General features: G+C 47.1%; 1 protein-coding gene across 2 annotated transcripts in view; it reads left to right on the forward strand.

Annotated features, from left to right (window-relative positions):
• The window catches only part of ACOXL (acyl-CoA oxidase like), a 990,492-nt gene that overhangs the window by 350,250 nt on the left and 613,378 nt on the right, over positions 1-26,864 (forward strand). For both annotated transcript variants that reach the window (XM_063918088.1, XM_063918087.1), the window contains exon 10: positions 14,498-14,532. In XM_063918088.1, coding sequence (XP_063774158.1) covers positions 14,498-14,532 — 35 coding nt within the window. The remainder of the gene's footprint in view (positions 1-14,497; positions 14,533-26,864) is intronic.

The raw sequence follows: 26,864 nt of genomic DNA on the forward strand, positions 1-26,864 counted from the left end.
CTATTGCAAATTAGAGAAATGCGTCTTTGAAGTCAAGTCCATTCCATTTCTAGGGTACATTGTGTCCGGTTCCGGACTAGAGATGGATCCTGAGAAACTACAAGCAATCCAAAATTGGCCGGTACCCTTAACCCTCAAAGGGGTCCAGAGGTTCTTAGGGTTCGCCAACTATTACCGAAAGTTTATACGAGACTTTTCCACCATTGTGGCGCCTATTACTGCTTTCGCTAAGAAGGGTGCTAACCCGTCCAAGTGGTCTGAAGAAGCCATGCAAGCATTTCATCTTTTAAAACAAAGGTTCATCTCTGCGCCTGTTCTGAAACAGCCTGACATCGACTCTCCTTTCATCTTAGAGGTGGATGCCTCCTCCGTTGGAGTAGGAGCGGTGTTATCTCAGAGGGCTAAAGATGGCCATTTACACCCTTGCAGTTTCTTCTCCCGGAAGTTCTCCCCAGCTGAGCGCAACTATGCCATTGGCGACCAGGAGTTGCTAGCCATCAAGCTCGCTCTAGAAGAGTGGAGGTATCTGTTGGAGGGAGCTTCTCATTCAATCACCATACTTACAGACCACAAGAACCTTTTATATCTGAAAGGCGCACAATGTCTCAACCCTCGTCAGGCCAGATGGGCACTTTTCTTTTCCAGGTTCGACTTTAAACTCCAGTTCTGTCCGGGCTCTCAGAATCGCAAGGCCGATGCCCTTTCCCGCTCATGGGAGCAAGAAAATGAGTCAGAGTCTTCAGACAAGCATCCTATTATAAATCCGTTGGCATTCTCCACGGTAGGGATGGACTCTACGCCCCCATCAGGGAAAAGTTTTGTGAAACCGATGCTAAGGAAGAAGCTCATGCATTGGGCCCATGCTTCCCGTTTTGCCGGACATACAGGTATCCAAAAAACCCTTGAGTTTATCTCTAGGTCCTATTGGTGGCCAACTCTGAAAAAGGACGTCTTGGAGTTTATTGCATCTTGCCCAAAGTGTGCTCAACATAAGGTATCCCGCCAGTCGCCTGCGGGGCAACTGGTTCCACTATCTGTTCCCCGTCGACCTTGGACCCATTTGTCGATGGATTTTATTACAGATTTACCCATGTGCAACAAGTTCAATACCATCTGGGTGGTAGTTGACCGGTTCACCAAGATGGCACACTTCATTCCTCTCACCGGTCTTCCGTCAGCTTCCAAGTTGGCTCAAGTATTCATACAAGAGATCTTCCGACTCCACGGTCTTCCTGAAGAAATTATCTCAGATCGAGGAGTTCAATTCACAGCCAAATTCTGGCGAAGTTTATGTCAAGTCCTCCAAGTCAAGCTAAAGTTTTCCACGGCTTACCATCCTCAGACCAATGGTCAAACCGAGAGGGTGAATCAGGACTTGGAGGCCTTCCTCCGCATCTATGTGTCCTCCTCTCAAGATGACTGGGTTCAATTACTTCCCTGGGCCGAGTTCTGTCATAACAACCAGTATCATTCTTCATCTGCTTCAACACCATTCTTCACTAACTTTGGATTCCACCCTAAAGTCCCTGAGTTCCAACCGCTTCCAGCAACTTCTGTTCCCGCAGTGGATATCACCTTGCATCAGTTTGCCAATATCTGGAAGAGCGTACGATCAGCTCTGCTCAAGGCATCGTTCAGGTACAAGAAGTTTGCGGATAAGAAGCGTCGAGCAGTTCCTGCTCTCAAGGTGGGTGATCGGGTATGGTTATCCACAAAGAATTTGAGGTTAAGAGTTCCCAGTATGAAGTTTGCACCTCGCTATATCGGTCCTTTCAAGATTGAACAAGTCATCAATCCTGTTGCTTACAGACTCCAGTTGCCTCCCTTCTTAAAAATACCCAGGACATTCCATGTTTCCCTGTTGAAACCGGTGATCTTGAATCGGTTTCATTCCTCACTTCCTCCAACTCCGAAAGTCCAAACTCAACGAGGCGTTGAGTATGAAGTGGCCAAGATCCTGGACTCACGTCACCGTTACGGTCAACTACAATATCTTATTGACTGGAAGGGTTATGGTCCTGAGGAACGTTCATGGACCAATGCTTCTGATGTCCATGCTCCTGCCTTGGTCCGGAGATTCCATTCCAAGTTTCCTCAAAAGCCAAAGAAGTGTCCTGGGGCCACTCCTAAAGGGGGGGGTGCTGTCACGATCCGGGTATCTGGACGCCATTTCTTCACCATCAGATGCCTCCTAAGGCTGGCTCAGCGCTCCAGGACCGGATCCCATCTGTTATCCTGATGTGTACATTCCTGTATCCTCTCCTGTCACTCTGGGACGCTGTCACAGTAAACGCCATATTACACCTGGCATGGCGTCTCCCGCGGCCTCCGCCGCCGTCCCTGAACTTCTGCATGCAGAGTGTCTGAGTGGCGATTACGTCAGCCGCGGCCTCCGCTGTGTCCGCGTGGTTGGATGTGCATCTGTCAGCCTGGCGCCTCCTGTCTCCGGCGCCGCCATTACTGTTTTCATTACCACATGGATTACAAACCAAACTTCCCTCCAAGTGTCTGCATGGGCGCAGCCATCTTGGATTCTGTCAGCTGATCATTTCCACCAATCTGTTCTCAGTATTGATAATCTGCATAATTGCCTAGCCAATCCCTTCCTTGCTGCAGGTATAAATACACTGTGCCTGAGCAAGGAAGGCGTCAGTGCTTTGGTTGTCAAACCTAGTTCCTGTTTGTCTCTCTCCTGTGATTGTCTTCCAGGTTCCAGCTCCTGTCTCAAGACTTCCACCATAGAGACCCGCACCAGCATTCCACCTGCGGTGTAGCCTGACTCTCCAATCCATTGTGGATTCATCTGTTTCCAGCTACAACATTACCTGCTTCCAGCTCAGCTTCCAGCAGAGTACAGCTTCCCTTAAAGGGCCGGTGTCCTTTCTACACTTTACCACTCTCCACCGGTATTATTATTTCTCCGCTCTCAAGTTCTACATTTCAGTTCATATTTCATCGCTCCCAAGTTCATTTATTATTTAACTGGTTCCAGCCAGTATCCACTCCGTGCTAACAACAGTCTGGTTCCAGCCAGTATCCACAGCAGCTGTTTTATCTTCAGCAACCCAGCTTTTCCTGGAACACCAGCTGGCACAATCCTGGGTTATCTCCATTGCTACAGTCGGGCCTGGTAAGGACTTTCCATCTAGAAGATCATAAGAACTATCTCACACTACCAGTGCCCTGTGGCTCCTGCCATCCTGTAGTACCCAGGAACTGTATTTATTCTTTGCTGACTTTTACGTTTTCTTTTACTGCTGCTGTGTTGCGGAGTTGTCATAATAAACATCATTGACTTTTATTCCTGGTTGTCGTGGTCACGCCTTCGGGCAATTCTTCTACATGTCTAGGGGTCTGATACAACCTGCCAGGTTCCATTACACCTCAGCCCCTACAACTGAGGCTGCCTCCCGTCAGCTCAGGCCCTCAGTTGTGACAGTCCCTACAACTGAGGCTGCCTCCCGTCAGCCCAGGCCCTCAGTTGTGACACTCAGACTGGCATCCGTGGTCACCAGGACCTCTAACAGATGAGCACTCTGCAACCACCACAGAAGAGACACCCTTGTCCGTGGAGACAAAGTTATCCGCTGATGCATCTGCAGATGCGATCCGGACCATTTGTCCAGCAGATCCCACTGAAAAGTTCGTGCGTGGAATCTGCCGAATGGAATCGCTTCGTAAGAAGCCACCATTTTTCCCAGGACTCTTGTGCATTTATGCACAGACACTTTTCCCGGTTTTAGGAGGTTCCTGACAAGTTCGGATAACTCCCTGGCTTTCTCCTCCGGAAGAAACACCTTTTTCTGAACCGTGTCCAGAATCATTCCCAGGAACAGCAGACGTGTCGTCGGGGTCAATTGAGATTTTGGAAAATTCAGAATCCACCCGTGCTGTTGCAGCACTACTTGGGTTAGTGCTACTACGTCCCCCAGCTGTTCTCTGGACCTTGCCCTTATCAGGAGATCGTCCAAGTAAGGGATAATTAATACGCCTTTTCTTCGCAGAAGAAACATCATTTCGGCCATTACCTTGGTAAAGACCCGAGGTGCCGTGGACAATCCAAACGGCAGCGTCTGAAACTGATAATGACAGTTTTGCACCACGAACCTGAGGTACCCTTGATGTGAAGGGCAAATTGGGACATGCAGGTAAGCATCCTTGATGTCCAGGGACACCATAAAGTCCCCTTCTTCCAGATTCGCTATCACTGCTCTGAGTGACTCCATCTTGAACTTGAATTTTTGTATGTACAGGTTCAAAGATTTCAGATTTAGAATAGGTCTTACCGAGCCGTCCGGCTTCGGTACCACAAATAGTGTGGAATAATACCCCTTTCCCTGTTGTAGGAGGGATACCTTGACTATCACCTGCTGAGAATACAGCTTGTGAATGGCTTCCAATACCGTCGCCCTGTCTGAGGGAGACGTTGGCAGAGCAGACTTTAGGAACCGGCGAGGGGGAGACTTCTCGAATTCCAACCTGTAACCCTGAGATACTACCTGCAGGATCCAGGGGTCCACCTGTGAGTGAGCCCACTGTGCGGTGAAATTCTTGAGTCGACCCCCCACCGCCCCTGAGTCCGCTTGTAAAGCCCCAACGTCATGCTGAGGGCTTTGCAGAAGCCGGGGAGGGCTTCTGCTCCTGGGAGGGAGCTGCTTGGTGCACTCTCTTACCCTTTCCTTTGCCTCGGGGCAGATATGACTGTCCTTTTGCCCGCTTGTTCTTATAGGAACGAAAGGACTGCGGCTGAAAAGACGGTGTCTTTTTCTGTTGGGAGGGGACCTGAGGTAAAAAGGTGGATTTCCCGGCTGTTGCCGTGGCCACCAAATCCGATAGACCGACCCCAAATAATTCCTCCCCTTTATACGGCAATACTTCCATATGCCGTTTGGAATCCGCATCACCTGACCACTGTCGCGTCCATAAACTTCTTCTGGCAGATATGGACATCGCGCTTACTCTCGATGCCAGAGTGCAAATATCCCTCTGAGCATCTCGCATATAAAGAAAAGCATCCTTTAATTGCTCTATAGTCAATAAAATACTGTCCCTATCCAGGGTATCAATATTTTCAGTCAGGGAATCCGACCAAACCACCCCAGCACTGCACATCCATGCAGAGGCGATGGCTGGTCGCAGTATAACACCAGTATGAGTGTATATACTTTTCAGGGTAGTTTCCAGCCTCCTATCAGCTGGATCCTTGAGGGCGGCCGTTTCAGGAGACGGTAACGCCACTTGTTTTGATAAGCGTGTGAGTGCCTTATCCACCCTAGGGGGTGTTTCCCAGCGCGCCCTAACCTCTGGCGGGAAAGGATATAATGCCAATAACTTCTTTGAAATTAGCAGTTTTCTATCGGGGTTAACCCACGCTTCATCACACACTTCATTCAATTCCTCTGATTCAGGAAAAACTACAGGTAGTTTTTTCAGACCCCACATAATACCCCTTTTTGTGGTACTTGCAGTATCAGAGATATGCAAAGCCTCCTTCATTGCCGTGATCATATAACGTGTGGCCCTACTGGAAAATACGTTTGTTTCTTCACCGTCGACACTAGATTCGGTGTCCGCGTCTGGGTCTGTGTCGACAGACTGAGGTAAAGGGCGTTTTACAGCCCCTGACGGTGTCTGAGACGCCTGGACAGGTACTAACTGGTTTGCCGGCCGTCTCATGTCGTCAACTGATTTTTGTAACGTGCTGACATTATCACGTAATTCCATAAACAAAGCCATCCATTCCGGTGTCGACTCCCTAGGGGGTGACATCACCATTACCGGCAATTGCTCCGCCTCCACACCAACATCGTCCTCATACATGTCGACACACACGTACCGACACACAGCAGACACACAGGGATTGCTCTTATCGAAGACAGGACCCCACTAGCCCTTTGGGGAGACAGAGGGAGAGTTTGCCAGCACACACCCAAGCGCTATAAATATATAGGAACAACCCTACAGAAGTGTTGTTTCCTTTATAGCAGCTTAATATATCAATATCGCCAAAAAAGTGCCCCCCCTCTCTGTTTTTTTACCCTGTTTCTGTAGTGCAGTGCAGGGGAGAGTCCTGGGAGCCTTCCTCGCAGCGGAGCTGTGCAGGAAAATGGCGCTGTGTGCTGAGGAGATAGGCCCCGCCCCCTATTTCGGCGGGCTCTTCTCCCGGTGTTTGTGAGACCTGGCAGGGGTTAAATACATCCATATAGCCCCAGGGGCTATATGTGATGTATTTTTAGCCAGAACAAGGTATTATCATTGCTGCCCAGGGCGCCCCCCCCCCAGCGCCCTGCACCCTCAGTGACCGCTGGTGTGAAGTGTGCTGACAACAATGGCGCACAGCTGCAGTGCTGTGCGCTACCTCATGAAGACTGAAAAGTCTTCTGCCGCCGGTTTCTGGACCTCTTCACTTTTCGGCATCTGCAAGGGGGTCGGCGGCGCGGCTCAGGGACCGGACTCCATGGCTGGGCCTGTGTTCGATCCCTCTGGAGCTAATGGTGTCCAGTAGCCTAAGAAGCCAATCCATCCTGCACGCAGGTGAGTTCACTTCTTCTCCCCTAAGTCCCTCGTTGCAGTGAGCCTGTTGCCAGCAGGACTCACTGAAAATAAAAAACCTAATAACTTTTTCTAAGCAGCTCTTTAGGAGAGCCACCTAGATTGCACCCTGCTCGGACGGGCACAAAAACCTAACTGAGGCTTGGAGGAGGGTCATAGGGGGAGGAGCCAGTGCACACCACCTAGTCCTAAAGCTTTTATTTTTGTGCCCTGTCTCCTGCGGAGCCGCTAATCCCCATGGTCCTGACGGAGTCCCAGCATCCACTAGGACGTCAGAGAAATAATAATACCAAATGGCTCCCAAAAATCCAGCACACCAAGGCATCTCTCTGCCTGACCACACTGACAGGCTTTATGCAGACAGTCATACAATCTCTATGATACACATTACATTGTGAGCATTTTCCACCATAGTTAGCCCTGCGCAGAACCTCTTGCACATGAGAGGAGAATGAGTGTGTGGGTGCATGTTTCTATATAGTTCCATATGTCCCTGTTTTCTCAGGTAGGGCCTTATTGTCCTTACCTGAAAGCTAAAACTCACAGGGGTTAATTTTACATAACACAGATTAGACATGCACCCAAATTACTTAGGACATTTCCTGTTACTTAAAAAAGGAAGCATGGGGTGAATGATACTGTTTCTCTGACGTCCTAGTGGATGCTGGGGACTCCGCAAGGACCATGGGGAATAGACGGGCTCCGCAGGAGACTGGGCACACTAAAAGAAAGATTTGGTACTACCTGGTGTGCACTGGCTCCTCCCTCTATGCCCCTCCTCCAGACCTCAGTTAGATTTCTGTGCCCGGCCGAGCTGGATGCACACTAGGGGCTCTCCTGAGCTCCTAGAAAGAAAGTATATATTAGGTTTTTTATTTTACAGTGAGACCTGCTGGCAACAGGCTCACTGCAACGAGGGACTAAGGGGAGAAGAAGCGAACCTACCTGCTTGCAGCTAGCTTGGGCTTCTTAGGCTACTGGACATTATTAGCTCCAGAGGGATCGACCGCAGGACCCGTCCTTGGTGTTCGTTCCCGGAGCCGCGCCGCTGTCCCCCTTACAGAGCCAGAAGCAAGAAGATGGTCCGGAAAATCGGCGGCAGAAGACTTCAGTCTTCACCAAGGTAGCGCACAGCACTGCAGCAGTGCGCCATTGCTCCTCATACACACTTCACACTCCGGTCACTGAGGGTGCAGGGCGCTGGGGGGGGGCGCCCTGAGCAGCAATAATATCACCTTGGCTGGCAAAATAACCACAATATATAGCCCCAGAGGCTATATATGTGGTAATTACCCCTGCCAGAATACAGAAAAAAGCGGGAGAAAAGTCAGCCGAAAAAGGGGCGGAGCCATCTCCCTCAGCACACTGGCGCCATTTCTCCCTCACAGTTCCGCTGGAAGGAAGCTCCCTGACTCTCCCCTGCAGTCTACACTACAGAAAAGGGTAAAAAAGAGAGGGGGGGCACAGATTTGAGGCGCAGTAAATATTATAGCAGCTATAGGGGACATAATTCAGTTAGTCCCTGCATTATATAGCGCTCTGGTGTGTGCTGGCATACTCTCTCTCTGTCTCCCCAAAGGGCTTTTGTGGGGTCCTGTCTCCTTTAAGAGCATTCCCTGTGTGTGTGTGCGGTGTGTCGGTACGGCTGTGTCGACATGTTTGATGAGGAGACTTATGTGGAGGCGGAGCAGATATCTATAAATGTTATGTCACCCCCTGCGGGGCAGACACCTGAGTGGATGGACTTATGGAAGGAATTACGTGCAAGTGTCGACTCCTTACATAAAAAATTTGACGACATGCCAAATGCGGGACAGCCGGCTTCTCAGCTCGTACCTGCCCAGGCAATTCAAAGACCATCAGGGGCTCTAAAACGCCCACTACCTCAGATGGCAGACACAGATGTCGACACGGATACTGATACCAGTGTCGACGACGATGAGTCAAATTTAATGTCCACTAGGGCCATTCGTGGCATGATTGAGGCAATGAAAGAGGTTTTACACCTTTCTGATATAAACCCAGGTACCTCGAAAAAGGGTATTATGTTTGGGGAGAAAAAACTTCCCATAGTTTTTCCCCCATCTGAAGAATTAAATGAAGTGTGTGAAGAAGCGTGGGCTTTCCCTGATAAGAAATTGGTGATTTAAAAAAAAAAAAAATTACTAATGGCGTTCCCTTTCTCGCCAGAGGATAGGTCACGTTGGGAAACTCCCCCTAGGGTGGATAAAGCGCTCACACGTTTGTCTAAAAAGGTGGCACTACCGTCTCCGGATACGGCCGCCCTAAAGGAACCTGCTGATAGAAAGCAGGAGGCTATCCTAAAGTCTATATATACACACACTGGTGTTATACTGAGACCAGCTATTGCTTCAGCGTGGATGTGCAGTGCTGCTGCTGCTTGGTCAGATTCCCTGTCAGAAAATATTGACACCCTGGACAGGGACACTATATTGCTAACCGTAGAGCATATAAAAGACTCAGTCTTGTACATGAGAGATGCACAGAGGGAGATCTGCCGGCTGGCATCTAGAATAAGTGCATTGTCCATTTCTGCTAGGAGAGGCTTATGGACTCGGCAGTGGACAGGGGGTGCAGATTCTAAAAGGCACATGGAAGTTTTGCCTTATAAGGGTGAGGAGTTATTCGGGGATGGTCTCTCAGACCTTGTTTCCACAGCAACAGCTGGGAAGTCAGCATTTTTACCCCATGTCCCCTCACAGCCTAAGAAAGCGCCGTATTATCAGGTACAGTCCTTTCGACCCCAGAAAAACAGGCGGGGAAAAGGCGGGTCCTTTCTGTCTAGAGGCAGAGGAAGGGGAAAAAAGCTGCACCACGCAGCAGGTTCCCAGGAACCAAAGTCCTCCCCCGCTTCTTCCAAGTCCGCCGCATGACGGTGGGGCTCCACAGGCGGAGCCTGGTACGGTGGGGGGCCGCCTCAAAAATTTCAGCGATCAGTGGGTTCGCTCACGGTGGATCCCTGGATCCTTCAAGTAGTATCTCAGGGGTACAAGCTGGAATTCGAGGCGCCTCCCCCCCGCCGTTTCCTCAAATCGGCCTTACCGACAACTCCCTCGGGCAGGGAGGCTGTACTAGAGGCAATTCACAAGCTGTATTCCCAGCAGGTGATAGTCAAAGTACCCCTACTTCAACAAGGACGGGGGTACTATTCCACACTGTTTGTGGTACCGAAACCGGACGGTTCGGTGAGACCCATTTTAAATTTGAAATCCTTGAACACATACATAAAAAGATTCAAGTTCAAGATGGAATCGCTCAGGGCGGTTATTGCAAGCCTGGACGAGGGGGATTACATGGTATCCCTGGACATCAAGGATGCTTAAGTGCATGTCCCAATTTACCTTCCTCACCAGGAGTACCTCAGATTTGTTGTACAGGATTGCCATTACCAATTCCAGACACTACCGTTTGGACTGTCCACGGCACCGAGGGTGTTTACCAAGGTAATGGCAGAAATGATGATACTCCTTCGAAAAAAGGGAGTTTTAATTATCCCGTACTTGGACGATCTCCTAATAAAGGCGAGGTCCAGGGAGCAGTTACTGGTCGGAGTAGCACTATCTCGGGAAGTGCTACAACAGCATGGCTGGATTCTAAACATTCCAAAGTCACAACTGGTTCCTTCCACACGCTTACTGTTCCTGGGGATGATTCTGGACACAGAACAGAAAAAAGTGTTTCTCCCGCAGGAGAAAGCCAAGGAGCTGTCATCTCTAGTCAGAGACCTCCTAAAACCAAAACGGGTATCGGTGCATCACTGCACACGAGTCCTGGGAAAAATGGTGGCTTCGTACGAAGCAATTCCATTCGGCAGGTTCCATGCAAGGACCTTCCAGTGGGACCTCTTGGACAAGTGGTCGGGATCGCATCTTCAGATGCATCAACTGATAACCCTGTCTCCAAGGACCAGGGTGTCTCTACTGTGGTGGCTGCAGTGTGCTCATCTTCTAGTGGGCCGCAGATTCGGCATACAGGACTGGGTCCTGGTGACCACGGATGCCAGCCTTCGGGGCTGGGGCGCAGTCACACAGGGAAGAAATTTCCAGGGACTTTGGTCAAGTCAGGAGTCGTCCCTACACATAAACATTCTGGAACTGAGGGCCATTTACAATGCCCTAAGTCAGGCAAGGCCCCTGCTTCAAAACCAGCCGGTTCTGATCCAATCAGACAACATCACGGCAGTCGCCCATGTAAACCGACAGGGCGGCACAAGAAGCAGGGTGGCCATGGCAGAAGCCACAAGGATTCTCCGATGGGCGGAAAATCACGTACTAGCACTGTAAGCAGTGTTCATTCCGGGAGTGGACAACTGGGAAGCAGACTTCCTCAGCAGACACGACCTACACCCGGGAGAGTGGGGACTTCATCCAGAAGTCTTCCTACTGTTGGTAAACTGCTGGGAAAGGCCACAGGTGGACATGATGGCGTCCCGCCTCAACAAGAAGCTAAAGAGATATTGCGCCAGGTCAAGGGACCCTCAGGCGATAGCTGTGGACGCTCTAGTGACACCGTGGGTGTACCAGTCGGTCTATGTGTTCCCTCCTCTGCCCCTCATACCAAAGGTGCTGAGAATAATAAGAAGGCGAGGAGTAAGAACGATACTCGTGGTTCCGGATTGGCCAAGAAGAGCTTGGTACCCGGAACTTCTAGAAATGTTATCAGAGGACCCATGGCCTCTACCGCTCAGACAGGATCTGCTACAGCAGGGGCCCTGTCTGTTCCAAGACTTACCGCGGCTGCGTTTGACGGCATGGCGGTTGAATTCCGGATCCTAAAGGAAAAGGGCATACCGGAGGAAGTCATTCCTACGCTGATAAAAGCCAGGAAAGAAGTAACCGCAAACCATTATCACCGCATTTGGCGAAAATATGTTGCGTGGTGTGAGGCCAGGAAGGCCCCTACAGAGGAATTTCAACTGGGTCGTTTTCTGCACTTCCTACAGTCAGGAGTGACTATGGGCCTAAAATTGGGTTCCATTAAGGTCCAGATTTCGGCTCTGTCCATTTTCTTCCAGAAAGAACTGGCTTCACTGCCTGAAGTTCAGACTTTTGTAAAGGGAGTGCTTCATATTCAGCCCCCTTTTGTGCCTCCTGTGGCACCTTGGGATCTCAATGTGGTGTTGAGTTTCCTAAAATCACATTGGTTTGAACCACTTAAAACCGTGGATCTCAAATATCTCACGTGGAAAGTGGTCATGTTATTGGCCTTGGCTTCGGCCAGGCGTGTGTCAGAATTGGCGGCTTTGTCATGTAAAAGCCCTTATCTGATTTTCCATATGGATAGGGCAGAATTGAGGACTCGTCCCCAGTTTCTCCCTAAGGTGGTATCAGCTTTTCACTTGAACCAACCTATTGTGGTGCCTGCGGCTACTAAGGATTTGGAGGATTCCAAATTACTGGACGTAGTCAGGGCCTTGAAAATTTATGTTTCCAGGACGGCTGGAGTCAGGAAAACTGACTCGCTTTTTATCCTGTATGCACCCAACAAAATAGGTGCTCCTGCTTCTAAGCAGACTATTGCTCGCTGGATTTGTAGCACAATTCAGCTGGCGCATTCTGCGGCTGGATTGCCGCATCCTAAATCAGTGAAAGCCCATTCCACGAGGAAGGTGGGCTCATCTTGGGCGGCTGCCCGAGGGGTCTCGGCTTTACAACTTTGCCGAGCTGCTACTTGGTCAGGGGCAAACACGTTTGCTAAATTCTACAATTTTGATACCCTGGCTGAGGAGGACCTTGAGTTCTCTCATTCGGTGCTGCAGAGTCATCCGCACTCTCCCGCCCGTTTGGGAGCTTTGGTATAATCCCCATGGTCCTTACGGAGTCCCCAGCATCCACTAGGACGTCAGAGAAAATAAGAATTTACTCACCGGTAATTCTATTTCTCGTAGTCCGTAGTGGATGCTGGGCGCCCTTCCCAAGTGCGGATTGTCTGCAATACTTGTATATAGTTATTGCCTAACTAAAGGGTTATTGTTGAGCCATCTGTTGGAAGGCTCAGTTGTATTTCATACTGTTAACTGGGTTTAATATCACGAGTTATACGGTGTGATTGGTGTGGCTGGTATGAGTCTTACCCGGGATTCAAAATCCTTCCTTATTGTGTCAGCTCTTCCGGGCACAGTATCCTAACTGAGGTCTGGAGGAGGGGCATAGAGGGAGGAGCCAGTGCACACCAGGTAGTACCAAATCTTTCTTTTAGTGTGCCCAGTCTCCTGCGGAGCCCGTCTATTCCCCATGGTCCTTACGGAGTCCCCAGCATCCACTACGGACTACGAGAAATAGAATTACCGGTGAGTAAATTCTTATTTTTTCTGACAAATGTACGTTTTTTGTAAACTGCTCAATTATCATGTGGCTAAAACATGTATTAAATGGAGAAAGGTGGGAATGAGTCCTAAAGGTGATTCCCATGCAGCGCTACTAACATCAGAGTGACATAGCTTTACATGTACCATTTTCATTAAGGTCCATCTTACGGGTGGTCTTCAGTATGCCGACTGTCGGGATCCCGACGCACAGTATACCGGCGCTGGAATCCCGACAGCCGGCATGCCGACACTTTTTCTCCCTCGTGGGGGTCCACGACCCCCCTGGAGGGAGAATAAAATAGCGTGGTGAGCGCAGCGAGCCCGCAAGGGGCTCATTTGTGCTCGCCACGCTGTCGGTATGCCGGCGGTCGGGCTCCCAGCGCCGGTATGCTGGTCGCCGGGAGCCCAGCCGCCGGCATACCATACTACACCCCCATCTTACATATGAGGCTGGTTACATGGCAAGTACATTTAGTGCTATTCAAAATGTTTGACTTGGCAAGCCCATGGTCCTTTCATAATAATAACAATAATAAATCCTTATTCTGTTTAATAATTTGTGCCGAGTATTGCTGACCTGCTATATAGACTATTCCTCCGCTGTCAGTACAATGTTAAGGGGTGCCTTTTGGATTGCTGGGCTGAATGGGCCACGATGTGGGTTCTTTCTATAACGTGCGCTTATAATTTGAACAGTTTTTCTCGTTGTGTAGGTAATAGCACACAGGGGGGGATGCAGTTAATTTGCTGGCTGTCGGGATCCCAGCGTTCAGAATACCGACGCCGGAATCCTGACAACGGGGGAAATGCTGGCGGTTTGAATACCGACCAAGGTCCCATATTCCCTCTCGGGTGCTGGTCCACGCCACCAACCCAGGCCCGACGCGTGGCAAGCCTTGAGGGAACTCTCTGCACACGCCGTCAGGATTCCGCCTGTCGGGGTCCAGGCTACTGTCTAATGGATCCCACAGTGGTGCTTCTCTGTTAATAACCAGATAAATAATGGATATTTAGACAAAATTCTTACATTTTAATGTATGTCTTGCAATGAGCAGAACAATGTGACACAATGAGTGATACACATTAATTTGCTGTACATGTAGCGACAGATCAAGATCAAGTTATTCTTGCATTGGTCACAACTTGCCAAAATGGGAAAAAGATGGACAAGCAACCCTCAGTGTGGGTGTCACACAATTAGCAACTTTACAGTGTATTTCAGTGTACTTAAAACTAATTTGTTAAATTGCATTTGTGTGCAAAATTTGCCCTTAAACTAGCAGCAAATCAGCAGTTAGCTCTTTTTCTGTCAATTGCTCATTAGGCAGTGAAAGTAATTGTGTATTTAGTTGCTGTTGTTTATTGCAAGTTCTGCGAAGAAATGCAATGTTAGTAAATTAGACCATTTCCCTGAACACTGCCAATGAATAATCCACATCTGCTAAAATGACAGCCTCCTTGTTTTTTAGTTTTTATTGTAAGTTCTAGAACCAATTTGTGGTTTTCTTTGCTCATTTACCATAATTGTCTTCTGTCACAGCTGGTCTTTGTCATTTCTCGTCTTTTAGGTTTTTGTTTAATTGAAATGTAGCTAATAGCGTTGTCTTGCTTTTCTAGCTTGGATTGACCATTGCCATTCTGTATAGTCACAGGTAAGGAGTCTTCCTTTATTTTTATTTAATTTTTATTTTTAATAGAACTTGTGCATGTAGTTTATGGTGTTTGCCTTGTGTGTTAAATACTGTACTTTCCTAAATGTTAAATATTGTACTTTCCTAAATGTATTCTGCTTGTAAAGGGTACAGCCATCTTACGTGAACTTTTTTTTTTACATACTATTATTTCATAGACCAAAATGGACAATTTACCCAGTAGATGTCATGTATAACTTGTTAGATACCCTCTATCAGTACCTAAATGTGAAGATTCTTTTCAGGTCGAGGAAATTTGCATGCTGTCCCCTGCACGTCTGGCCCACACTGCCATGTCATGTCGCCAAAGATTATGATTTTGATTTTAAAATCCCCAGGTTGACTGCATATACTGGTATGAATTTGTACCAGGCAAAGTAACAAAGTTAAATGTATGCAATCTGGAAGCCTGGTGCTTTTACTTATAGAGGAAAAAAAAGTTTCCAGAGCAAAAAATTAGGATAGGCCTTATGTATATGTCATTATTTTATTTTAAACATTTTTTTTATTTTTTATTGAAGCATCAAGTGTCGCATACATAACATTGTAAGGAATAAATATTATTAAAGACAGTGATAATCACAGACAATGGTGTAATACTTGCAATGCATAAAGTCATGGAAACTGTAAAGCAGGGCTGGCCAAACCGGTCCTCGAGATCTACCAACAGTTCATGTTTTCCAGGCCTCCTGGAGATCTGTAGAATTGTCAGTTAGGAATAAATGCAGCACATCTTAATTAGTAATGACTACACCTGTGCACCAGCTAGGTGGTCTGGAAAATGTGTACTGTTGGTAGATCTCGAGGACTGGTTTGGCCAGCCCTGCTGTAAAGTAATGAACCAATAGGCACCATCATTTAGTCCTGTACAATAAAGATTAAGATGACATACCAAAGTTGTAAGAGCCACAAAGAAGAGGTGGCCCGCAGTCTCCCCCACCCCAACCACCGCCCCCCCCCCCCCCAAAAAAAAAAAAAAAATTATGGAAAAAATTGGATAGTAATGTACAATGGTCAAGACCAAGTGTCACTTCATTATTTTATTATTTTAACTAATTTAGTGGTAAGGTTTCTAACCTCTTCTATGTATTTATAGGTGCTTGTTTAAATCATGTTAGTTTTCTTAAGCTACAAATAAATAAGCAACTTATAAGAAAAACCGTCAAAGGAACAGGTGGTTTTAACTTGTGCAGATTGAGATTAGAACATTACAGAGTAAATTCCTGATAAAATGTGTGAGATCTGCATCTATAAAGGTCACAATAGGCATCTCCGCAAATAGTGGAGGTAACTCAATGGGTGAAGGGGCTAATACTTTCATCACAGAGGCAGATTTATGCCATTAAAGTCTAAATAAGCCGCAATGCTAGTAGACTTTTATGATTTCAAATTGTGGGAATTTGAACATATTGAATTTGTCAGAATCAGAGATTCGATATCAAGGTCAAATATTTTATCAGAACACATAGTTCTAAGAACTGATGTCCTGATAGGAGTATACCGAAGTTATTCTTGTAAGATTATCCTCTGAATTTTATTATTCTGAAAGTGTTTTTTTTTTTAGTCGCTGTCACATTAGCGAGAAGCATTTGGCCTAACTGCATAGAACTAAAGTTATTTTCCAAAAGTGGTTACTGTGTTTCACATAAATCAAGAAATCATCCTCCTTCATTTTGTCCAAAACCAAAATGAGCAAACGAACAGAAATTCCATTGTTTGGATGTAGTAGTATGTACTTATTTGTGTAGAATGAGAGTCTTTATAAAAACAGTTCAAATGTTTATTTTGTTCAATAGCAAAGGGCAATTGGCCACCTACATTCAGGAGGTATACTGTATAAAACTAAGAAAGTTAACTTGTCAGAAGGTATTAGAGCACTTTCCTGTAGAACAATAACAAAGCTATGGGCAGTTACAGAAGCGTCCTGTATAATAAGTCATGTAAAGCATCAGGATAATCCGCTATAGATGCAAACGGGATTGGTATGCATGACCGGTGGACGGGATGCCGGCAATCACAATACCAACGCTGGCATCCCGATGGTCACGATCCCAACAGGGGCGAGGTAAGTATTCTAACTCCACCCCCCCCCAACTTTCACTTACCTTTGCCTAATCCTAACCTCCCCCCTAGTGCCTAAACCTACCCCCCCTCCTTTCTGCAGCATAACCCTAACCCTCCCCCCTAGTGCCTAAACCTACCCCCCCTCCTTTCTGCAGCATAACCCTAACCCTCCCCCCTAGTGCCTAAACCTAGCCCCCCTCCTTTCTGCAGGATAACCCTAACCTTCCCCCCTAGTGCCTAAACCTAGCCCCCCTCCTTTCCGCAGCATAACCCTAACCCTGCCCCCTAGTGCCTAAACCTAGCCCCCCTCCTTTCCGCAGCATAACCCTAACCCTGCCCCCTAGTGCCTAAACCTAGCCCCCCTCCTTTCCGCAGCATAACCCTAACCCTGCCCCCTAGTGCCTAAACCTAACCCCCCTCCTTTCCGCAGCATAACCCTAACCCTCCCCCCTAGTGTCTAAACCTAATCCCCCCCTCCTTGCAGCTTAACACTAACCTCCCCCCCTAGCCAAACCCTAACCCTCCCCCCTTAGTGCCTAAACCTAACCCCCCTCCTTTCCACAGCATAACCCTAACCCTCCCCCCTAGTGCCTAAACCTAATCACCCCTAGTTGTGTCTAAACTTAACCCCCCCTCTCCTCACAGCCTAACCCTAATTTCCCTCCGTAGCCAAACCCTGACCCTCCTGGCTATACTTACCTTCTGGAGTCCATTGTCGTGATGTTGACCAGTTTTGGATTCCGGCATCTGAGTTTTGACAGGTGTTGGGATTCCAGCGTCGGTGTTGACGGTTGTGGGGATTCCAGTGTCTGTATTCCAACTGCCAGTATACCATACACCGTCATCAGCTGGTAGTAATACCATTTATATGCATGTAGATTGCCCCAGCTACTTGAATGTATTTAAATAGGACCTGCTTCATGTTTGTAAGTAAAGCAAATAAGCAAGCAACTGGGAAAAACCATGTTGCATTGCAGGTGGGACAGATGTAACGTGCAGAGAGATTTAGATTTGAGTTGGGTGTATTCAAACTGAAATCTAAATAGCAGTGTAAAAATGAAGCTAACATTTGTCTACATGCAAAAGCAGCCAGTATTTTCCCTGCACAGAAACCTTGTAAATGTATTTGGCACCATGTTTTGTTCCAGACTTAACTTACAAACATGAATCATGCCCATAGTCCCAACATCTTAGACTCTCCTACCCAAGAGACCCTTGTCATAGAAAGCAATCCAGTTTACGCTGAAAAGTCTGGTATGACTAATGATAACTTTGGTATTTGTGGTGTTATCAATAGACCAGAATGCATTGCATACCTCCTTTGCATAGTCCCTTTTTTTTTTTTTTTTTGTGACTGTCCCACTGTCCCAGACCCCCTCTCGCTCGCTGCTCTTCTGTAGAGCAGCAGTGAATAGATGCTGTATGCATGTTCGTGAAATTGTGATCTGTGGCACAGAACCACTAGACACAGATACTTCTGTCAGTAGCCACGAATTGTGGGCTGGTGCAAAAACAGGCTTTTGATGATGTTTGCCAGCACTAGCTAACCACTTCTGATTGGGAATTTACCCCTAGAGCTCGTAGGTGGTTTTTTTTTCTCTTAATGGCAATTACACTTTCTCTAGCGTCCTTCGTGGATACTGGGAACTAAAGTTTATGTGGGTATAGAGCGGTCCGCAGGAGCACTGGCACATAAAAAAAACTCTGCTGTGTGCTGACTCCTCCCTCTATGCCCCTCCCCATGACTCAGTCTTAGAAAATGTGCCCAAGGAGCTAGGAGCACATTTTCAGAGCTGCAAGAATGTTTTCTTCAGATTTTATTTTAGTTTGTTATTTTACAGGTACACTGACTGGCATTCAGTGTACCTGCTTCGTGGGACTCAGGGAGGGAAACGAACCAACTTAACAAAGAGTTAATGGTTCGTTTCCCTGCTGCCAGGACACTGAGCTCCTCAGGTGCTGATCTCACTCTGATGGAGAGAGTGAGCCCACACCAGCAGCATATGCCGCCACCCTGAACATAATGCCGAAGATCACAGATTCCAATGGAGTGGTGAGTGAACTCCGGAGATCCCGATTAGCGGGTCCCCGGTGATATGTGGCGGCATGACAGGACAGCGGTCCCCGGCTCCGGATGTGGTGCCCGCCAGTACTTACACATTGGCAAGTGAGATCCCCTGTTGCGCACATGGGCCCTCAGAGAGAGGATTTAGACTGTCAAGGCTGAAATACGAAGCTTTTACACTTCGCATGGGTCAGTATAATATTGTGGGACCGTGCAACATTATGGGGGCGGTGCTTCCCGGAGAGCGGGACCAGAGCAGCAAGAAGCGCCATTTCCTCAGTGAGACTGCAGCTGCTGACACTACCAGGTTCCCTCATCATAACCACTATCCACCACTGCAAACTGGTAATATAGTGGGGTGTTAGGCCGGCTGGGGAGCACTGTAAACAGCAGCGGAGGCTGCACAAAGCACCAGAGGTGTTTTATTTTATATATATATATCTAGCTGTCTATCTATATCTCTCTCTCTCTATGTGTATATGTATATATATATGAAATCATATCCAGGTTAGGCTGTGTAAGTGTGCTGGTCCCATTTTCTCTCCTCGATTCTCCCCTCCCTGGGTCCGGGTCACTGTTGTAGGGGCTGGAATTAAGCTGTAGCTGGGTATTTTCTGTAGTTGTATTATCTGTTGTTATAGGTGTGGTACTTGGCAACATGTCTGATAGCAAACCTATGTGTAATGTATGCAACATGCTACCATCATATCCAGATTCCCTGCGGTGTACCCAGTGTTCAGTACCCTCGCAGGGTGCAAGTAGTGGGCCTGAGTGGGTAGAGTCTTTTAAAGCAATATTTGCAAATATTAGTACCGAATTAGCCACTGCTAGGCAGGAATGTCAAGTCCTAAGACAGTCCTATAGACGCTGGAAGGTCTGCTCCTAGTGATCTCTGACAGGCCACTCAGGCTCCTCTGAGAATCCCCCACAAGCGTACCCTCCCTCAGGTGCAATCTTACTCTGATTCAGAGTTACAGGATTGAGAAAAGGGAGAGGTAGATATGGAACAAGAAGGTTCCTTAACTCCAGGTTTTGAGGCCCTCATTTATGCTATGCATGAAGTGCTTCATATGCCTGACAAGGAAGCAGACGTGCAGGAGGAATTACACTTTAATGTATTACCCAAATCATCCGCCACATTCCCGGTGTCAAAGGAATTGGACACTTTAGCTAAACAAGCATGGGTGAACCCAGACAAGAAATTCCTTATCCCTAAAAAGGTCCTGAATATCTTTCCTTTCCATATAGAGGACAGGAAGGTGTGGGAGAATCCTCCTATGGTTGATACTTCTGTTTCCAGATTATCACGAAAATTGGTACTCCCAGTACCAGGGGCTATTTCTTTGAAAGAGCCAGCTGACCGCAAAATTGAGAATACTCTCAAGTCATTTTATACGGCAGCAGGGGTATCCCAACGCCCTACAGTGGTTTGTGGGTGGATTGCCAGGGCCATAGTAAAATGGTCGGAAGCTGCCATTACAGGTTTTGATACTCTTCCTCAGGAAGATATAATTACACTGATACAGCACATGCAAGATTCGGCACAATATGCAAGGTTGTGAAGGAACTCAGTCTCATTCATGGTCGTACTACGGCTGTAGCGGTCTCAGCACGTAGAGCTTTATGGTTGCGACAATGGTCGGCTGATGCGGATTCAAAGAAGGGAGTGGAAAACCTCCCTTTCACAGGGGAGGCCTTATTCGGTGAAGAACTCAACAAATGGATATCTTAGGCTACGGCGGGAAACTCCACATGCTTGCTGTCAGCGCCTTCCGCTACTAGGTATATCTATCCAGGACCTACTCTTCAGTCCTTTCGTGCCAAATTCAGAGGCAGAGGTGCCTCTACGGCAGCCAGAGGAACTCGTGGTAGGTTTTGTAAAACAAAAGCCGCTACCAGCGCGGTCCAGCCTGCAAGTGCTACCGCCACTAAACCCACTTCATGACTGGCGGTCCCTTTTGAGGGGCGAAATCCAGGTGGGTGCTCTGTTGCTACACTTCACCCAGGAGTGGTCGCAGACATGCGGAGATCCTTGGGTAAAGGATCTTGTTTTGCAAGGGTATCGCCTGGAATTCCTAGAGCTTCTCCCTCTCACAGATTTTTCAGGTCGGGCTTACCAGCTTCACCTGCAGCAAAAGTTATCTTGCAAGAGGCCATTCGAAAACTTCTTTCAGCAGAAGTAATTGTAACAGTACCCCCTCAGCTAAAAACGCAGGGGTTCTACTCTAGTCTTTTTGTGGTTCCCAAACCAGACAGTTCGGGGCGCCCAATTTTGAACCTCAAAACCTGAACCCTTATTTACGGGTCTTCAAATTCAAAATGGATTCACTGAGGTCAGTGATATCCAGTCTGGCAGAGGGGGAGTTTTGAGTCTCACTAGACATAAAGGATGCGTTCCTGCATATCCCAATTTGGCCACCTCATCACGTGTTTTTACGCTTTGCAGTGCTGGACCAGCACTACCAATTTCAGGCTCTGCCCTTTGGCCTATCAACGGCTCCAAGGGTGTTCACGAAAGTCATGGCGGAGATGATGCTTCAGCTACGCCTGAAGGGTATCAACATAGTACCTTATCTGGACGACCTTCTGATAAAGGCGAGTTCCAGGGAGAAGCTGTTACACAGCATAGAAGTGACGGGGCAATTGCTTATGAATCACGGATGGATTCTGAATCTTCAGAAGTCTCATCTACACCCGTCCCAGAGAATCCAGTTTCTGGGTATGATTCTGGATACGGTACAGCAGAAGGTGTTCCTTCCGAAGGGACAAGGCCTTGAACATCCAGAGTATGATCCGCTCACTTTTGAAACCAAGGAAAGTGACCATCCACCTCTGCATCCAGTTGCTGGACAAGATGGTGGCCTCATACAAAGCGATACAGTACGGCAGGTTCCTTGCCAGGCCGTTTCAACTAGATCTGCTAGACAAGTGGTCAGGATCGCATCTCCGGATGCAACAGCGGATAAAGCTATCTCCAAGAGCAAGAATTGCTTTGCTATGGTGGCTTCAGTTGCCACACTTGCTGGAAGGCCGAAGCTTCAATGTCCATGCCTGGACTCTACTGACAACAGATGCCAGCCTCAGGGGCTGGGGTGCAGTGACTCAAGGGGTCCAATTCCAGGAGAGGTGATCACACCAAGAGGTGACTCTCCCTATCAACATCCTGGAACTCAGAGCAATTTGCTATGCATTTCTTCAGGCTTCCCCATTGCTGCAGAATCACGCAATTCAAGTGCAGTCGGACAACGGCACAGCAGTGGCTTACGTAAACCGACAAGGAGGAACAAGAAGCAGGCCTGCAATGCGGGAGATGTCAAAGATACTCCATTGGGTGGAGTTACACGCAAGGGCAATCTCGGCCATATGCATTCCAGGATTGGACATTTGGGAAGCAGACTTCCTCAGCAGACACGACCTTCATCCAGGAGAGTGGGGTCTTCACCCTCAAGTGTTTCAAATGTTGATCCACAAGTGGGGTTGTCCACAGATAGATTTGATGGCATCATGCCTCAACAGCAATCTCAGCCGTTATTGCTCCAGAACAAAATATCCACAGGCAACGGCAGTGGACGCTCTCACGGCCCCGTGGCCATACAGGTTGGTGTATCTGTTTCCTCCAATACCTTTTATTCCAAGTGTGCTAAAAAGACAAAAAGAGAGTTCAAGCGATTCTGGTCGCCCCAGATTGGCCCAGAAGGGCTTGGTATGCGGACCACCTGGATCTGTCTCTGGAGGATATGTGACCGCTCCCTTTGAACAGGGACCTGCTACAACAAAGTCCGTTCGTCTATCCAGACTTACAGCGGATATGTTTGACGGCATGGAGGTTGAGAGGGCGAATTTGAAAAAGAAGGGTTTTCATCCCTCGGTGGTTTCCACTCCTGTGGAGTTCAGCCTGAGCAGGTTTCTCCTTTTTCTGCAAGCAGGGGTTGATCTGGGCCTATGCTTAGGTTCCATTAAGGTTCAAATCTCAGCTCTCTCCATTTTCTTTTAGAAACAATTGGCATTGTTACCTGAGGTGCAAACCTTTTTACAGGGTGTTATGCACATTCAGTCTCCGTTTGTTTCTCCCATGGGTCCGTGGGATTTGAATGTGGTTTTGGCTTTTCTCCAGTCGGACTGGTTTGAACCGTTGCATACGGTTGAGTTGAAATACTTGACATGGAAGACGGTTACGCTGTTGGCCGTAGACGTGTGTCAGAGTTGGGTGCTTTATCCTGTAAGAGCCCTTATTTGGTATTTCACGGGGATAGGGCTGAGCTTCGGACTCGCCCATAATTTTTAACGAAAGTGGTGTCGGCTTTCCATGTGAATCAACCTATTTTGGTTCCGGTTTTAGGTGACACCTCCATTGCCCTGTGTTCCTTGGACGTGGTGAGGGCGTTGAAAGTTTGTCAGCAGGACTGCTAGTACCAGAAAGACGGACTCGTTATTTGTCCTCTATGATGCAACCAAAATTGGTCGACCTGCGTCTAAGCAGTCTATTGCTAGATGGCTTCAGTTGAATATTCGCCAAGCCTATACTTCGCCAGATTTGTCTGTTCCGAAGTCTATTCAAGCTCACTCGACAAGATCGGTGGGTTCCTCCTGGGCGGCTGCCCGTGGTGTCTCGGCCTTGCAGTTGTGCCGAGCGCCTACTTGGTCTGGTTCGAACACTTTTGTCAAGTTTTACAAGTTCGATACTTTGTCCAATGATGACCTACAGTTTGGTCAGGTGGTTTTGAAGAGGTCTCAGCACTCTCCCACCCGTTCTGGGAGCTTTGGGACTTCCCCCACAGTAAACTTCAGTTTCCAGTATCCAAGAAGGACATTAGAGAAAATAGGAATTTGTTACCTACCGGTAATTCCTTTTCTCGTAGTCCGGAGTGGATACTGGGCACCCGCCACAGTGCTTGGTTCCTGCCTGCCGGTTAATGTGTTGTTAGGGACTGCTTGTTGCTGTCCCTGTTTTTCAGTGGTTAATTTAAATATCCGGGTTACATCAACATTTTCCTGGGATGATTCTATTTGATGTTTTGCATTATGGTTAAGCTGTTGTGTGTTGCTATGTTGCCACACCTGTTGCGTTAATCATATGCCTTTTTCGAAGGATGGTCCGTCTCCTAGGGCTCAGTTTCCTGGACTGAGTCATGGTAAGGGGCATAGAGGAAGGAGTCAGCACACAGCAGAGTTTTTTTTTTTTATGTGCCAGTGCTCATGCAGACCGCTCTATGGGGTTAATTCCAAGTTGATCGCAGCAGGATTTTTGGTAGCAATTGGACAAAACCATGTGCACTGCAGGGGAGACAGATTTAACATGTGCAGAGAGAGTTAGATTTGGGAGGGGTGTGTTCAATCTGCAATCTAATTTGCAGTGTAAAAATAAAGCAGCCAGTATTTACCCTGCACAGAAACAAAATAACCCACCCAAATCTAACTCTCTCTGCACATGTTATATCTGCCTCCCCTGCAGTGCACATGGTTTTGCCCAACTGCTAACATAATTCCTTCTGCGATCAACTTGGAATTACCCCCTATACCCACAGTAATCTTCAGTTCCCAGTATCCACTCCAGACTACGAGAAAAGGAATTACCGGTAGATAGCAAATTCCTATTTTTTTGCTCTCAATCAAATGTTAACCTTTTTGGTGTTTTCTTGCTTATGGCCAGTAATTGTATCTGGGTATAAGTGCATGTGACTAGATGTGGAACGTATGCCACTTGAGAGTTCTACTGCTTAGTATATTGGTGTACATAAATAATTTTTACTTGTGGTTTTTAGAGCTTGTTATTGTTATTATTATTATTAATAATCTAAATACACATCAGCTCCAATGTGCAAAATATATGCTTTCTGGTGGGTTTTAGAAGTGGTTATTAGATATAACCAACTGGATTGTAGGGCATGACTACAGAGCCTAACTTTCCATTACTACAGCCACCCTATCCTTGACTCTGTATTTTGCTCAGATGTTAGTGACGAAGTTAATGAAGTTAGTTTATTGGCTACAGAATACTAACCAGGTTTTTTTAAATTGTGACACAAAATTTGTATAGAAAATAATCTTAAATACAGAGCAAAACAAATGTCTGCTCAGCTCTGCTTGTCTGTCTGTACAAGAGAAATGACTGACTGACGGGAACTTGTTTTATATGCAGTGAAAGCAAAGCTCTACTGTTTTAAAGCTGTAGTAAAATGTTCCACATTAAAAGGTAGAAGATACTGCGCTTTTTTTCTTTTTTTTCTTCAATACACCTACGTGTCAGGAAGTCTATCCCCAGTACGTGGGTGGAGGGGGCCTACATGGAGATCTCTTATCAGTTAAGGTGATTCTGGGGATACCAAGGTGGTTTTCTCACATGTAGGTTGAAAAGCGAATTATAGAACAAAAATACTTTATCTCAGTATCAGTCATACACAAAGTTTACAAGAAATTATTACTTTTCTTTGTAGGAAGTTCACACCCTCCGTAGTGCCTTCCATTAGTACATAGCAGCTTCCTTGTTCTGCTTGTAGGGTGCCCTTAAGCTGCTCTCTGTAGTGTTTCCATTAAAGTCTGATATAATTGACATTGCTTTAGTACAAAAGGATATAAATCTTTCACTTAGGTTAACTTTTTTGTTTAAGATTACTGAACAAAAAAAAAGTTCTGGTAAATGAGACGGCAATCTTGACAAAAAAAAAAAAATACACATACAACAGAATGTGCACAAATAGTATACAGTGCCAGCAGCAAAATGCATAAGCTGTAAACACTGCCTGTAATAAGTCCGGCACGTAATATCGGTGGTCGGGATCCCGTACGCAGAGGGCCTGAATCAGGTCCCAACACTGTAGTGGCACATGCATCAAAGTACTGATGTTCGGTACTTTGCACATGCGCTGGACCCATACTGCGCATGTGCAGTACGGGTCTGCGACGTCTGTCACATGACGGCATCAGACTGTCTGAGATTGACAGTCTGATGCCGTTGGAGGTGGGGTGAGGGTGGCGCTGGCCCCCGTTTCTCAAAGCAGAGGCGTGTTGCCACCGTTGCTGGGCAGGGTTGATAGATCTGAAAGGCAGAGGTTTCCTGGCTTCTTGCTCTGACCCGCGGCCGCCGGCTTGTGCAACCCATTGGGTCACGCAGCTGATCCATAGAATCCAGCTCGGATCGGTAATACATGCGCCTCCTGCTTGATTTCTGTAGCAGTGCCATCGCTGCTGTTTCCATGTAAGCAGCAGTTATAGCTCCTTCAACCACTTCTGTATCAGACCCAGTGTTTGAGCACTTGGTAGGATCAGGTCTTTTGCGGAAACTTTCAATGCCCATGATGCTAGATAAGTCTTCATTTTCCATGCTTAGAAATTCTATTTGGTCACAAGCATTATTACTGGTAATTGCAGTCTTGCTTTTGTATTATTCGGGCAGTGGTAAAGGTGGGAGGAAACCGTATGTGATGGAGATCTTGTAGAAATGGAGTCTCCTACTGCTGACCATGCAGACCGCATCCACATACCCATTCCAAAATTCTATTTCTTCTTTAGAAGTTTTTACAAATCACAAGAAAAACAGCCAATAAAGGTGCATGACAAAGCTTCTGGAAAATCATGTGAAGGCTTCAGAAAAAGCTTTCACATCCCTGCTATATTTCTCTTCTTTATACTTTCAGAAGTTAAAATAAGGCTTTTGGTTAGGAAAAGTGTGTCCTGTGTCAAAAAGACTAAACAGTGTATTTGCAACTTAAAACTGTCCAACTATGTGAGTGGCCACAGTGCAGTGTTGGAAGGGGGCATCTTAGGGTTGACCTTATATGATTTCCCCCATGTTACACTTTTATTATCATTCTAACATAGGGATTGGTCTGCACATACTGTACCCATTATGGAAAAACGCCTATGGGGAGAAGAGCCACTGAACATAAGCATACTGTACATATTCCTAAACTAGCCTAGCAGCTCAGGGCAGAAACATGCAACAGACCATTGTGGACAGATTGGTCCTCCTCTGCAAGGCAGCTCTAATAGATCCAGTGTAGACAGGACTTAATAGGTGGTAAGCTAAATGCTATCCAGTTAAACATTCTAAATAGGACAAGTGGAGCGGTTGCCCGTAGCAACCAGATTCTAGCAATTATTTTACAGAATGTATGAGATAAATGATAGGGGGAGATTTATCAAATCTATCTAAGTCATTGATTGA

This window comes from Pseudophryne corroboree, chromosome 4 (assembly GCF_028390025.1).
Source record: "Pseudophryne corroboree isolate aPseCor3 chromosome 4, aPseCor3.hap2, whole genome shotgun sequence".
NCBI classification, from domain to species: Eukaryota; Metazoa; Chordata; class Amphibia; order Anura; family Myobatrachidae; genus Pseudophryne; species Pseudophryne corroboree.